The following is a 14,799-nucleotide window of genomic DNA, read 5'->3' on the forward strand; positions in this document are numbered from 1 at the left end:
AAGTGAGAGAGTTTTTCCATCCACTGCTTCATTCTCCAAATGGATGCAATGGTCAGGTCTGGGCCAGGCCAAAGCAAGGAGTGAGGAACTATATCCGGGTCCTCCACATGGTGGCAGGGGCCCAAGTACTTGGGGGCATCTTTTGCTGTTTTCACAAGCCATTAATGGGGAGCTGGATTGGAAATGGAGCAGCTGGGACTTGAATCAGTGCTTGGACGAGGTGGACCAGCTTTACAAAGAATGGCTTAGCCTGCTGAGCCACAGTGTTGGTCACTAAATCGGAAACCATTACAACTTGAAAATTTGGATGTCAAAAAACAGTAACAAGCACTTGATGGCCACAGAACTTTCTGACATTAGAATATTTTATATGGTGATCTACATTTCTTCTGGTTGCAATTTGTATTAGAGCTGTAAAAAGAACCGAAAAGGGTTGATGTGATGGCATAACAAACTAAGCCTCCACTGCAGCCCTTTCATCCCAAACAGGTGCAGGTTCGAGTCCTGACTGCACCATTTCTGATCCAGCTTCCGGCTTATGGCCTGGAAAAGCAGTAGAGGATGGTTCAAGTCCTTGGGTCCCTGCATCTACATTTGAGATCTGGAAGAGGTTCCTGACTCCTGGCTTCGGATGGGCTCAGTTGCAGTCATTGCAGTTAACTGGAGAGTGAACTAGAAGATAAAGATCCCCCTCTCTCTGTCTCTCCTTCTCTCTGTAAATCTTTCAAATAAAAATAAATAAATCTTTAAAAAAATGAACTAGCAAGTTGTCTTGGTCTGAGATGATTACAGTTTAAAGTATCTACTGTAATGTCTTAAAAGTTGGTCAGAAGTTAAATAAGCCATGCTGAAGCTCATAATATTTATGATTGGTATAGCAATTGCCTTAAAAATGGTATCTCAGTTAAGTAGTGAATTAAAGTTAAAGAATAAATGTGGTAAATTCTTTTGAGAAGCAGAAGGATTTAAGGAAAAATTCTACTTTTATAAGGACATCTCAGCAAGTCTTCTAATATGTTGACATACTTAAACATAGTTGAATTATCAAATATGTGACAGAAAACACTATCAATGTAAAAGACCATTTCTTGGGATCAATGCAATGGCTCAACTTGGCTAACATTCTGCTTTCAAGTGTCAGCATCTCATATGAGTGTTGGCTTATGTCTGGATGCTCCATTCCCCATCTAGTTCCCTCCTTTCCTGGGAAAGCAGTAGAGGATGTCCCAAAGCCTTGGGATCCAGCGCCTGTGTGGGAGACCAAGAAGAATTTCCTGACTCCTGGCTTTGGATCAATTCCACTCCAGCTGTTGCAGCCATTTGGGGAATAAACCAGTGGGTGGAAGATCTTTTGCTCTGTCTTTTTTTCTCTCTCTAAATCTGCCTTTCCAATAAAAATAAACAAATCTTTCTTTTTTTTCGCTTTTTTTTAAAAGGGAGTATTTCCTTGGGGATGTTTGAGGATGGGGAATAGATCTGTACCATAGTCACAAAGGAAGGGAGGAGTGAAACCCTGGGTGGAGATTCGTTTGTTCTTTGATGTGGTCAAGGAAGCTCACCAATGCTGTGCACTCTCACGTTGCCTTCACTTGAAGCTTCATCTTCATTTGATGAGCTTTCTGCTTTCTTGGCCTTAAAAACAACAACATCAGAAATTAAACTCAGCGAAGAAAATGTCATTAGTTGGTTCATTTCCTTTTCTGTATATCTTCACAGAGGTTTATATGCCCCAATCATTTCAGATCTCTAAAAGGGAAAACCAGGTGCAAAGGCAGACACAGACAGTAATCCCTGAACAAGAGCTGTTTCTGCCCTGCTGGAAGCAGATCTTTAGCTCAGGGGATTTCTCACTAAGAGCTGGAGTCTCCCTAGAGGATTTGGAAAAAAACACTAGCTAAACAGCATTAGCTTTCCATTCTGTAGTTCAGTTGAAGTTACACCAGCAATCTCCATTAAGTTGTTAATGTTTTCTAAGTGTAAGAAAACTTCTACTTTAGAATGCTGAGAATTTTCAGTAATACAGGTTATTTATACAACCTTCCTCACCCCAAACTGTACTAAGTCCTACTTGTCAGCTTTGCATGAAAGCTCCAAATGGTCATACAACTAAATTGCACTGTTCTTCCTCCCTGCAGCCAGGCCTACTGGTATCCAGATTCTCCCCATGGTCTGTTTGCATGATGAATTAGATGAACTAGTTTCTTAATCATAACAACTGATTCAACAGATGTTGCTGAATTCCTTGTTATAGGAGAGATATTTTGTTGCATTTTAGTGATTCAACTTGAATACATCATAGCATCTGCTTTCAAGGTACTAGAAGAGCAGTCGTCAGGGTCACCCATCTATCACATCTCTCAGAATTGATTGATCCAGTTAGCTCCAGGAACACTTAACAGGCAGTATGTGTGTTAGGAGTCTGGAAAACATTGGAAATCTAGTGTGTTCAAAGGACACAGTGGAAGTGCTGGGGAATGACTACCCTCCCCTAGCAATTTCTGGCTAAACTAAAGGTCGTAACTATGCCTGCCCACTGCCCAGATGGAATAATTCTGAAAACTTTTTTATAAAGACATCCCTGTATCATGTCTCCACTGTTATCTATGCTTGCACTTATCAAATAAATGACATTCAAATCCTGGATCTACTTTAAGGAGAAAATAGTCAGAGGATAGAAAAAAAAAAGAGTAATTGTTATGTATTTTAGTGATGCACTGAGACAACTAAGCACATACAGTTAGAAAAGCACAGAGAAAGTTGTTAATGCTAATTTTGACTGGACAAGCTTCTTTGTAAGTAATCTTACCCCGTGGTGGTCTCCGGGTTCACTAGTATCTACACTCTCATTCTCAAGTGCTCTTTCTCTTTGCTCGTCATTTTTGGGATGATGGTAATTGGACTGAGCTCTTTCATTCTCCACGAAGGCCTGGCTTGGGATGAGGTAGTCATCAGTTGCACCGTGCTTGGATCCGTCACTGTTCCCATCACCTTCAGCCCCATGGTTTCTGGGCACAATGTTAGCATCATCATTTGGTTCCAAGAACGAAGCCTCCGAAAGAATCATTTTGCCCATTCCCTTCTGATTTCTAATAGCTTCCAGACCAGTTTTTCCTTCTTGGGTCTGCCATTCATTATCTTGGACGTGTTTATTGTTGTCTGATGCATTTTCCTCTTCCATTTCTGCATCAGAGTGAACTTCTTCCTGTTCTTGGTTTCCCTGCTCAGATTCATCTTTCTGCATCTCACTTACTTGAGTTGGTTGACTGGTCTCTTCCATAATGTCATCAGGTTGGGCATCGTCTTCGTCCTGCTCACTGTCAGAATGCTCCAGGGAAAGTTCTCCCTCCTTCTCTTGGTTATCATTTGGACTACTAACTTTGGCTGGTTCTTTTTCTTCCTCTTCTCCATTTGGAATGTTTGGATCATCTTCTTGGTTTCCTTGATCACTTAGGTCTGGGGTGTGTGTACTGCTTCTGTTCAGCTGATGATGAGCCTCACTTATAGGTTGTTCTTGGTTTTCTTCTCCCTTTGGGATGCTTTCCTCTTGGTTCGAGTTCTCCAAGGAACTAACATCAGAGACAGGGGAATCAGTGTTCTCTGGGAAGTTTTGCTCCTGAGGCTCACTCATATCTTCTTTAGAGTCCAATGTGCCTACAGTTGGTGTAGATGCTGAAGTCACATCTGAGTCACTAGGACTCTCCTCCTGGTCCTTCAATCCAAGCTCTTCACTATAGCTCTTGTCCTGTTCTGCCAACTGCTCATGGTTTTGTAACATTGAAGATTGTTCATCCTTGAAAAAAAAGGTTATTCTTGAAACAAATGATAATACCATATTTATAATTCTTAAGTGAACACTCACCATTCATAATTATTTTTGTTTGCACAGTATCATGTGAATGTATTTACCATATCTTTTCTGCTCTACAGCCACAGGTTTCATTTGATTAGAACTTATAAAAATGCAATTATTACATAGCACCCTAGCTCAAGCAGTAAAACTCTCTTGTTGAGCCCAGCTCGTAGTCTAGCAGCTAAGGTCCTCTGCACCAGAGTTCAAAATGGGTGCCAGTTCAATTTCTGGCAGCTCTGCTTCCCTTCCAGCTCCCTGCTTGTGGTCTGGGAAAGCAGTCAACGACAGTCCAAAACCTTGGGACCCTGCACCTATGTGGGAGACCAGAAAGAGGCTCGTGGATCCTGCCTTCAGATCGGTGCAGCTGTGGCTGTTGCAGCCACTTGAGGAATGTATCAATGGGTAGAAGATCTTCTTCTCTGTCTTTCCTCCTCTCTGTATATCTGAATTTCCAATAATAAAAAAATAAGTAAATAATTAAACAAACAAATCTTAGAAAAATTTGTTCTCACAATTCTAGTTTCTAGATGCAGTTGATGGGACCACCATATTTATAGAAACTAATGGGCTCTCGGCCTTCTAGAGGGCTGAGCTCTGGGCCTTGCACCCCTCTCCTTCCCTTCAGTACCCTTCCCGTCTGGCTGCGGATATGCAGGTTCCTGGCGGGGCTGGAGTGCATTGACTCTTGTCTTGGGTGGCCATGGCAGGAAATAGGTTGGGGATGTCACCCTATTCTTCTTGGAGGTACAAAGGGAAATATGCAAGGTGGAAGTGACTTCAAGGTGAAGCCATATCTGTCTCCCCCATCCCCCATGCCTTTCTCAGGCCTCAAGGCTAGGGAGCTGGAATGCTTTCCTTTCCCTAGCCCTGTGGAGCCAGAGTGCTTTGGCTGCAGTACTCTGAACTCACAGGCTGTCATCAACCCCACATTGTTTCTGTGACAAGCACAGGGTTAGGGATGGAGATGAGGCTAGAGCAGGGCAGCATTGACCACTGCCTGCCGCCTGGCATGTGGTAGGCCTGAGCAGGTGCCTATACCCATCTGGTGTCCATTCCCCAATGCTACTTGGGCCTCCCTGCTTGTGCTTCTGGTCAAGGGAACTTCCTGCTTCCTGTGCTCAGGCCACTTGGAACAGTGAGGAGGGTAACTTGTAGGGTCATGGATATGACTAGGATATCAACCAGGCTGAACCCAGACTGGGATTGGGGCAAGGAAAATGCCTCAGTATCCCCTGCCCTGAGGTGCCTTGCCACTGCCTTCCCTGTAACTCAGTGTCAGGAGCAGGCTGCTGGGTAGGGGCCCATGGATGTATTAGGACTTCTCCATTAAGTACTTGATCCTGAATAGAGTACACGAAGGGACACAACTAGAGAGATAATAAAGTCTTATGTTTAGAAGTTAAAAAAAAAAGAAACTAAAATTAAACATAATCTCTTTGAGCATGTTTTAAACTGAGACCTTTGAAATATTTTTTAAAAATGTATTGTTACTATTACCTTATTATTGGGTTGGTTTTCTATGGGTTCCACCATTTCCTTTTCATTTTCTTCATCTTCAGTCCTTAAAAAGGGAGTTTCCGTATTCTCATGCGTTTCCAGTGTTCCAACAGTTGGTTGAGAAAGAGCAGATAAAAACCTTGCATTTGTCTGAAAATTTCCAAAATCAGTTTTTATTATCCACACTTAGATGCTCATTTTAAAAATCATGAATTATTCTTATCACTATTGTTTACCAACAATGTTCTTCGAAAAAGCAATACCAATATACTTCTTTCATAACACTGATTAGAAGATATTCTCTAGAATTTTTGAGGACATAAGCAAATTCCCAGAGTATAATGTTAAGTGAAAGCAGAATGCTAGTTTTGTTTAAGGTAAGTTATAATTGCAGGGACTAGTTAAAAAATCAATCAAATGAAAATGACTTCAATAATGGCAATTTGGCTGTTTTGAAATTCTTTTCTATGTTTTAAAAACTTCTAAAAGTTATTCATATATAGTGATTTTGAAAAGTGTTCTTCGCAGGAAGTTGAAGTCAAATAAAATTAACCATAGGATATAATGTTGTATATTAATTTAACATGTAATTGTACATTGATAATCAGCAGAAAAGGTTACAAAACTTTATTCAACATTTCTTTGCTTTTTTAACACTCTAGCATCTACCAGGAAATGGATGAAAAACCAAATTGGTCAGGAATTGAATCAAAGATTGTGTGAGGCAGGATAAACCTAGTACAGAATGACAGTTACGGATGATTTCAACCAGCGGCATGATTCCATATTTAGCAAGGCTAAAGCATCAATGAAGAACTGAGCAGTGATGCATGATGGGGAAGTGGAACATCTGGAGTTGGAAGTCAAACAGCTAGACTTGGAAGCACAGCTAGATGGCTGTGTCTGTTTCCAGCAAAACTGGAGACCTCCGTGAATAAGCCAGTGATCCATGCTGTGGAGGCAAACAAATGGATTTGGAGGTCAGAGGACTCCCTCTCAAATCTTTTGACTCCACACAAATCTTGACTCTGCTATTTACTTTTTGTTTGCAGTTTGAAAAGTTGTTTGATTTCTGCTTCAGTATGAGTGAGCAGAAATAACAACTTAGAAACTTAATTATGTAAATGTTAAGGAGTTGTCCAAATTAAAAATACTACAGTATTCTTAGTTGTAACATCATATAGTAGGAACAGTTAGAACCATTCAATAAGAGAGTCAGGTGTCTACTGTGGGCATTTAGTCCAGAGGTGCTGTGGACACTCAACTGGCTTGGCTCATTTTTAACTCCATCAATAATCCTCGGAGTGCTGATTATCTAATATACAGAAAGCCATGGAATACAGGGTTGATTTCTGAGTTGCTTTGCACTTTTTCTTCTTAATCTCTTTTTCCAGCGTGAGGCATAGTAATATTCAGAAGAATTTCAGAAATTGTAAAGGAAATGGAGAAAAAAAATGACACAACTTGGGTCAGTTGCCACAGTGGCTCCATAGGACCATTTCAGACTTACTGGACAGAAGCTCTCCTTCTAATCTACTCTCTCTGCTCCACTTCAAACAGGAAGAAATGCACAAAAACATGGCAACTTATTTGTTCCAGAAGAATTTCAAAATCAAAATTCAGTTTTATCATTGTGCCCACATCTAAGTTTATTTAACGTGCCTTCTGGAAATATGTTTGGAATCTCCCACCCACACAGATTCTGCTTCATGAGAATCCAGGGAAGCATGAAAAGCAATGCAAGATTTTTAATATGTCAATCTTATGAGAAGATATATAACTTTTTAGCTTTGGCTGTGTCTGTGTGTTACACACTTCTCTAGAAACAACACACCTGGAATGTGTCTGTACGTAGACATGCCATTCAAAGTCAGTTCAAAGTCAGTTTTGATGCCTATTTACACAGCAATAACCCCTGGAAATGTGAAACACATTGTTGGGAGAAAACAATTGTTTCATGGAAGCTTCTTTTTGTACTGGAAGAGAATTTGTCCGATTTTTTATAATTTCAAAGTACAATGTATAATTTCAGCTGGAGCCATTCCACATTGCTTAAGCATTATTCTAAACTAATGCTCGTAAGCTCTGTTTTGTAAGAACTGCTGGGTCTGGGTGCTATGGTGCTTGCTTTTGTTGATACATCTGTCAATCAGAGAAGCCTCTAGTTATCCAATCGCAAGAACAGAAGCACAGACCCAGAGTGAAGTGGGGACAGGGCATAGCAAAAAAATTGCCTTGTCTATGTAGGGTGGCAAAGTCTTTCATTTGGTGAATAAGAAAAAGTGGCCCAAATCTTTGGCTTTAACTGAAGATAATAGGGGTCATTTGTGGAAAGTTCTCAATGATCATTCAAGCCATGACACTCTTTCTTTTTTTAAAAAACTTTCTGGTAGTGTTGGAGCTGCTGATATGATCTCCGATCATGTGAGTTGTGCATGACTGCCTTACTGTTTTGTAAATCCTAGGAACATTGTGTATTTGACCATGAAGAAGAGAATGTCTTAGCCCTGTTTTCAGCATGCTGCGTTATGATCTCTGTATCATTTCCTGCTCCTAAACTGACGGCACCTCATTTCAGTGACAAATTCTCTGTATTTCTCAGCCAGTGTGTGTTTGATGTTGAAGAAAATGCTGGAGAATATGGATATGCATCCCAATTAAAATTCTTATATTTCTCATCTCAATGTGTTTAGCACCCATAGAAGGATTTATTTTTCTTGTCCCTTTGATATTTTGATATATTCTATAGATAATAAACTTAGGGCCAAAACTTTCAATTCATATTTATTGCAACTTGCAATACCTGATAGTTGTGAAAAAAAAAATTTAAGTATCTTGACTTTTCCAGTCATCTGTTCACTGCCTGGGGAATTAAAAAATCACAACTGATATGAAAAAAGAGAACTTCAAGTCATTATATAAGAATCATCTCTTTTAAATGGAGGATTTATAAACTAAATGTCAGTAGCGAGGATGTTGCAAGACAAGAGAGGAGAGTTACCGGGATCGCAGCTGCAGTTCCCAAGAAGTACAGGAGCGAAAGCACAGTCCTCATGCTTTCCAGACCTGTGAATCAAGAAGTATCAATGATAATAACTAAAAGACAATCTTGGCAAATATTGAGATCCAACAGAGACGCATCTTTTACATTTAAAAGCAATTGCTGTTTTTAAAGCAGATAATTTGTTGCTTTGTAAAGACATATATTGTTTGTAAACACAGACAAATGACAGTTCTGCCCCAGTTGTGCCCTTGTGAAAACTGCTGCTCGATTTCTCGGCAATAGACAAGTCACTTGTTCTTTTTTAAACATGGTTCGTCTTAAGCGACGAACCATGAAAAGTTCTTATAAAGAACCCGGTGGTCCTCCAGCCCTAATATTCTATGAATCTAAAACTGGAAAAATAATTCTATGAATCATAAACTACAAATTGTAGCTGTAGTTTTTCTTTTTATACACACAAAGACACTGTGATTTTACTATATCAAAAATAAAATGGCTTACATACAGTAGTAAAAGCTCAGTGTAAATGTGTCAAATCTATTTGCTCTCCAGCCTTGGTAACAATTTAAAATATTTTATTGTTGTAGTGAATGCTAGTACAGTCTATCTAATTTTTCTATATTCCGAGACTTAACACATATGTACTTATTTATTTCATAAATCTTTATTAAGTTTATAGAACTACACTCTCTTCCACTTTAGATTGGTATACTATTGCTACTTTTTGGAAACTATGGAAATGCAAAGTAGTATGATGAGCTTTTCAAGTATCTGAATTTCTAAAAATTCAGTTGTCACTTTTATGAAGATTTATTTATTTGAAAGGCAAAAAATGAGAGGGGGCACACACAAACACATACATTCAAACACACTGTCACACAGGTATGCATGCTCTCTTACACACACACACACACACACACACACACACACACACACACACACACACACAGATCTGTCTTCCCTTCCCAAACGGCTACAACTGCCAGGTCTCTGTCAGTCCAATGCCAGAAGTCAGGAGCTCCATCTGGGTCTCCCATGTGGAGGCAGGGACCCAAGCACTTGTGCCATCCTCTGCTGTTCTCCCAGACAAGTGAACAGGGGGCTAATTCTAAAGTGGAACAGCTGGTGGATATTGGCATTGCCAGTGGCATTATCTTGTGTCACAACGCTGGCCCGTCAGCTGTGATTTTTGAATAAATAACTTCGAATCACAGGAAATGATATCATTTAAACTTCAAGGTGAAATCATCATAGTTTTCCAGTGGAACATGTAAAATCCATTTTAGCCTCACATTGACCAAAGCTTCCATTACCTCTGGGAGCTTTCCCTGCATTTGTCGCACGTAACAGTGGAATTAGGCTAAGAGAATTACATCATATTTTCTTACAAATGGAAAGCAAGAATCATGAGAAGAGGCAGTAAAAGCCATCAAAAATTTGTGAATCATGAGACTGATTTCATTTTGATTTTGTAGTAATATTAAATCTGAGAAAACATTTCCTGTTTGGTTTGACCACAGGATCTCATCAGTTCTTTCACTTTCCCAGATCCGGGTGGAGCTGAATGAGTGAAGAAGCACGCCTAGTCGGCCAGGGCATGCCTCATTTATTCACTCTTTTATTCATTTATTGAATTCTATACCCCGCCTAAACACATAAAGAGTTACAGAGGAGGAAGCCACATGAAAAATGGCTTTAATATAATATGGCAACTGGGTCCATAAGTTCTAAATAGCTTCTGAGAGGGCTTCGCACACTCTCTATAACATGCCCTACCATCCTGGGAAGCAAGCTTTGTATTGTCAGCATTTCATTGGTCAGGAGTCTCAGGTCGAGCAGCCAAGTGACCTGTTGCAACCTTTCTGTTTGGTTACAGGTCTATGTTCTTCACTTTCATGCTACATGGTTCTTGGGTGTAGACAATTTCCGGAGAAGGCAATTCTCCATCTGAGATTTGAAGACTAATAAATACTTATTTAATGTATAAGATGGGAGATGTAATCCAGAGTGGCTTCTGTGAAGGCCCAGAGACATTTCAGTGTATGTTTGAACTGTGAGGGTGTTGACACACAAGTGGAAGAGGCAAGGCTCAAAAAACAAGGCAGCTGTCCAGGTTATCAAACCCCAGTGCATTGAACTAGGTACATTTAAATTCTGGCTGAAAAGTTATGGGAACCCAACGAAGTTTTAAAGTCACAGAATTGCAAAGTAAACAAGGGCAGGAAATTATCCATGACCTTTGGAAACACAGAGGTTATTAGAAAGTGTGGGGAGGGCAGTTTTGCTGTAGCAGTGTTAGTGGAAGCCAGTCTGCAGTGATTGGAGAATGGGTAGGAAGAGGTGACATGAAGACAATGAATACAGAGCACTCTTTAAAGGTAATTGGCTCTGAAAGGAAAATCACTGATATGATAGCTAAAGGGAAAAGTTCAGGCTGGGAGACTTATTTGTATCTAAACATGATCATCTAAATGTTTTCTTTTTTCTTAAAATGATTGATTCAGGGCCTGGTATACAGCCTAGTGACTAACGTTATCCTCTTGCATCTGCTGGAGTTCCTTATGGACGCTAATTTGTATCCTGGCTGTTTCAGTTCCCTTCCAGCTCCTGCCTGTGGCCTGGGAAAGCAGTCAAGGATGGTCCAAAGCCTTGGGACCCCGCACCTGTGTGGGAGACCTGGAAGAGGCTTCTGGCTCCTGGCCTCACATCAGCTCAACTCCAGCCGTTGTGGCCACTTAAGGAGTGAACCAGCGGGTGGAAGATCTTTCTCTCTGTTTCTCCTTCTCTCTGTAAATCTGACTTTCCCTCTCCAAAAAAACCTTGGAAAAAAAAAGATTGATTCAAAAGCCAGTTTCTCTCTCTGTCTTGCCCCTCATTCTCTTCTCTCTCTGTTTTTTTTCTCTTTCTCTTTCACACACACACCCTGCGATATTATGCCAACTTGTTTATTTCCCAAATATCTACTGCAGCTGGGCCATACCAGGCTGAATTCAGCAGGTAGGAAGCCCATCCAGGTCTCCTATACCGGTGGCAGGGGCTTGAGTATTTGTACCATCATCTGCTGCCTTCCTAGGACATGAGAAAGAAGTTGGATTGGAAGCAGAACAGACAGAACTGAAACTAGTGCTTGGAACTAGGATATTGTATCACAGGTGAAAGCTTAACCCACTGCACAGCACTGACCCTATCGCAGTGTTTCTGTAAGCATAAGTGAAGAACGAGAAACTGAAGATAGAGGAAAAGAAAGGGAAGGTGGAGGCATTAATGTCCCCCTGCTGAATCTTGACTCCTGAGCATCCTGTCCCTGTGATTTTGGCCTTGACTCGATGACTCGATGACTTTCTTGGACCAGCATGGCATTGGCCAATATGATGCCTACCGAGGCTTGCAAGCACTTTCACATTGGGGTTCGTAGTCTGTGGAAGTCATCTGCCAGTTTCTTTGAAGGCTTAAAATAGGCTGCTGAGTGGTAAGAAGCTGTGTAGAAAGCAGCTTAATGGTTCATCGCGTATTTTTTAAAATTTATTTTTATTGGAACGTCAGATATACAGAGAGGAAAATCTTCCGTTCATGGATTCACTTCCCAAGTGGCCGCAATGGCCAGAGATGCACTGATCCAAAGCCAGGAGCTAGGAGACTCTTCCGGGTCACCCATGTAGGTTCAGGGTCCCAAGGCTTTGAGCCATCTTCCACTGCTTTCCCAGGCCACAAACAGAGAGCTGGATGGGAAGTGGGGCCCCCGGGATTAAAACTGGCACTCATATGGGATCCTGGTGCATGCAAGGAGAGAACTTTAACCACTAGGCTACCTCGGTGGGCCCTCATCTCCTATTTTGCTATTAGGTCGCTGGAGTCATAAGAGTGATTTTAGACAGTCAGTGGAACAACCACACAGCTGAACCCAGTGTAGATTGACGAATCATGATCGAATCAGGCCATGTGATTTTAAGATGAATTGTTATACCACGATAGATAACTGAAGACAATTTTGCTTGAGTAGCAGTTTCACTTTAATAGTTATGAATCAACTAGCTTTGAAGCAGGACTTTGGGGGCTCTAATACTTAATTAACACCACCTTGGACAAGCTGTTTAGCTTTAGGAGCCTCAGTTCTTAATATGGAAAATGATGTAATGATTGAATGAGCTGTTATACAGTCTCACTAAGTCCTAAGTATGTGCTGGTGTAATATTAAAGCATAGTGGGTAGGTTTAATTTTAAAGAGAAGGAGGAATTCCTTGTTCTTTAAGACAAAAGAGAGGAAAGTTTAACTGTAAGAACATGTTGACAGGGACCCCAGAAGTACCAGTTGGTTAAGAGGGAGTTAGTTGTATGCTTGCCTTGCCATTCTATAACATTTGAGTTGATAAAGTGTTTTTCTCTTTACTGCCTCAGGAATGCAATTATTTGCCCAAATACACAAGACGTGAGAAGAAAACAAACATTCCAAAGTTGAGTCTTAGGTTTGGAATCCAGTGCTCTCCCCAACAGTCTAAAGAGACAGGCTTCAGGCTGGAGAGCCAAACTTCTGGCTTTGGGCCTTGGTTCTGCCAAGTACTAGATGATGCCTTGAGTAGCTCACTCAGTCCCTGCAAAGCTCACTTGTGGAATGGAGCTAACAATTTCTTCCTGGTGTCAAGGGATGCAAACTCCAAAGCACCAGCCCGATGTGGCCATTTCCCCTGCTGTGCTGCCGGCTGCCCCTTGTCAACACTTGCACGGTAGGCTTTCATGTTTTGTGTTGCAAGTGACATTAGCAAAAATAACTTGATTCTTTTGTGCTCCCATCTACCATATCTTCCTGCCTTCAGTGATTTCAAATTGTCCAGGAGCCCTACTTTTAGAACGTGTTCATAATCAGTTCTCTTATTTAAAAGACACACATTCCTACCTTTAAATCTCAGGGTGTTTTAATGACATTTTAGAAACTCTTTGTTTATTTGTTTACTTACTTGCTTAATCATTTTGTTTATTTGTTTGACTGACAGAGACAGGGACAGAGACATCTTTCATCCACCAGTTCATTCCCCAAATGCCTAAGACAGTTAGGACTGAGCCAGGTCAAAGCCTGGAACAGGGAGCTCAATTTGAGTCTTCTAGGTAATGGCAGGTACCCAGCTGTTTGAGCTCTATCACCTGCGGCCTTCCACTGTCTGCACGAGCAGGGAGTTGGAGTTAGCAGCTGAACCTGAGACTTGAACTCAGGTACCCTGATGTGAGACTGGAGTGTCTTAACCGTAGTGCCAGACTTCCATCTCTAAATTCCAGCTGTTTTATGTGTATTGAAACCATAATTAGGAGAAAAGAGTACTTCTGGATTAGCGTCTGCCTCTTGTCCATATTTTCACATTGGTCTTCACCCAAGGAAGCTACTAGATTGGCACGAGTATTGATTCAACTGAAGAGAGGCCCTTGAAGCCCAGAACAGCTGGGAAGTCTGCTATTGAACCTCGAGTGGCCAGCTGTGCAGATGTGTGAGATCCCACACATCCTGCAAGGGCCTGGATTATTTACCGTGTCTCTGGATGAAACTGCTGTTTTGGAGTGTTGTGCTGATTTTCATTGTGATATTGAAAACAAAATTTTTAGAGAGACAGCACGGCCATGGCTACTAGGATGACCCAAGCAGGACACCACCTCCAGTTTCAGTTGCACGGTGGATGCTTATGTTGTATTGCTGCAAGGAAGGACCTTGAGAGACAATCAATCCTTGTATTCTATCATGTTCCGTTTTGTCCTTCAGACCAGTATCTGAGCACTTTTGTCTTACTGAGCTAATTGTGTTTGTCACTCATTGATCAAAGTAATTTCACAGTCGTTAGTTCTTATTTCAAGCTGGGCAAATGTGCTGATTCTTGTAAGTTAGGACACAGTGCAACACTTTCCTGGGAAATGAGAGATATTTTGCAAACAACGGTGGCACTGAAGACTCAGGGAGCTTAATTAGCTGATGCTTGCAAAGTACATTGAAAATGAAAACCATGATGTCCTTGCTCAGTGCCATGAATGCCACTTATTCTTGGATAAGTAAAAAAATCACTTATTTTGAGACTTTCAAATCTGGTGTGCACTCCACAAAATGCAGATTGTGATTTTTGCAGACAAAATAAAACTCTAAATGAAAAGTGCAGAACTGAGAAAATTTTTGAACAGACAGAATCCCTATTCTTGAAGACTTACATAAGGCAGCACAGATGTGAAATAAGATAAATATTATTTTCCCAAATGCATGAACTTATCCCAAGACAACAGCATAGTTGGAAAAACACTTAGTAGGCAATTGATAGACACAAATTACAAACCTGAACTATCTTTTATTAAGCAAGATACTTCAGTCAAGTCACTGGGTTCTTTATCTACAGAGCAAGAAAAAGAGTGGTGCCTGAAATACTTCTTGTGTTGTCTTGAGACTCTGAGATCATGCTGTCATTTGGTAATTTCACCAATT

General features: G+C 40.9%; 1 protein-coding gene across 1 annotated transcript in view; it reads right to left on the minus strand.

The window, feature by feature from the left end:
- Positions 1–14,799, minus strand: part of SPARCL1 (SPARC like 1) — a 41,288-nt gene that overhangs the window by 11,214 nt on the left and 15,275 nt on the right. The window contains exons 2-5 of the mRNA XM_040966837.1: positions 8,349–8,413; positions 5,348–5,497; positions 2,807–3,790; positions 1,560–1,632 (exon numbers count right to left, since the gene is read on the minus strand). Of these exons, the coding sequence (XP_040822771.1) occupies positions 1,560–1,632; positions 2,807–3,790; positions 5,348–5,497; positions 8,349–8,402 (1,261 nt within the window). The 5' untranslated portion in view covers positions 8,403–8,413. The remainder of the gene's footprint in view (positions 1–1,559; positions 1,633–2,806; positions 3,791–5,347; positions 5,498–8,348; positions 8,414–14,799) is intronic.

This window comes from Ochotona curzoniae, unplaced genomic scaffold, assembly GCF_017591425.1.
Source record: "Ochotona curzoniae isolate NIBS_2020 unplaced genomic scaffold, NIBS_Ocur_1.0 scaffold_4506, whole genome shotgun sequence".
NCBI lineage: Eukaryota > Metazoa > Chordata > Mammalia > Lagomorpha > Ochotonidae > Ochotona > Ochotona curzoniae.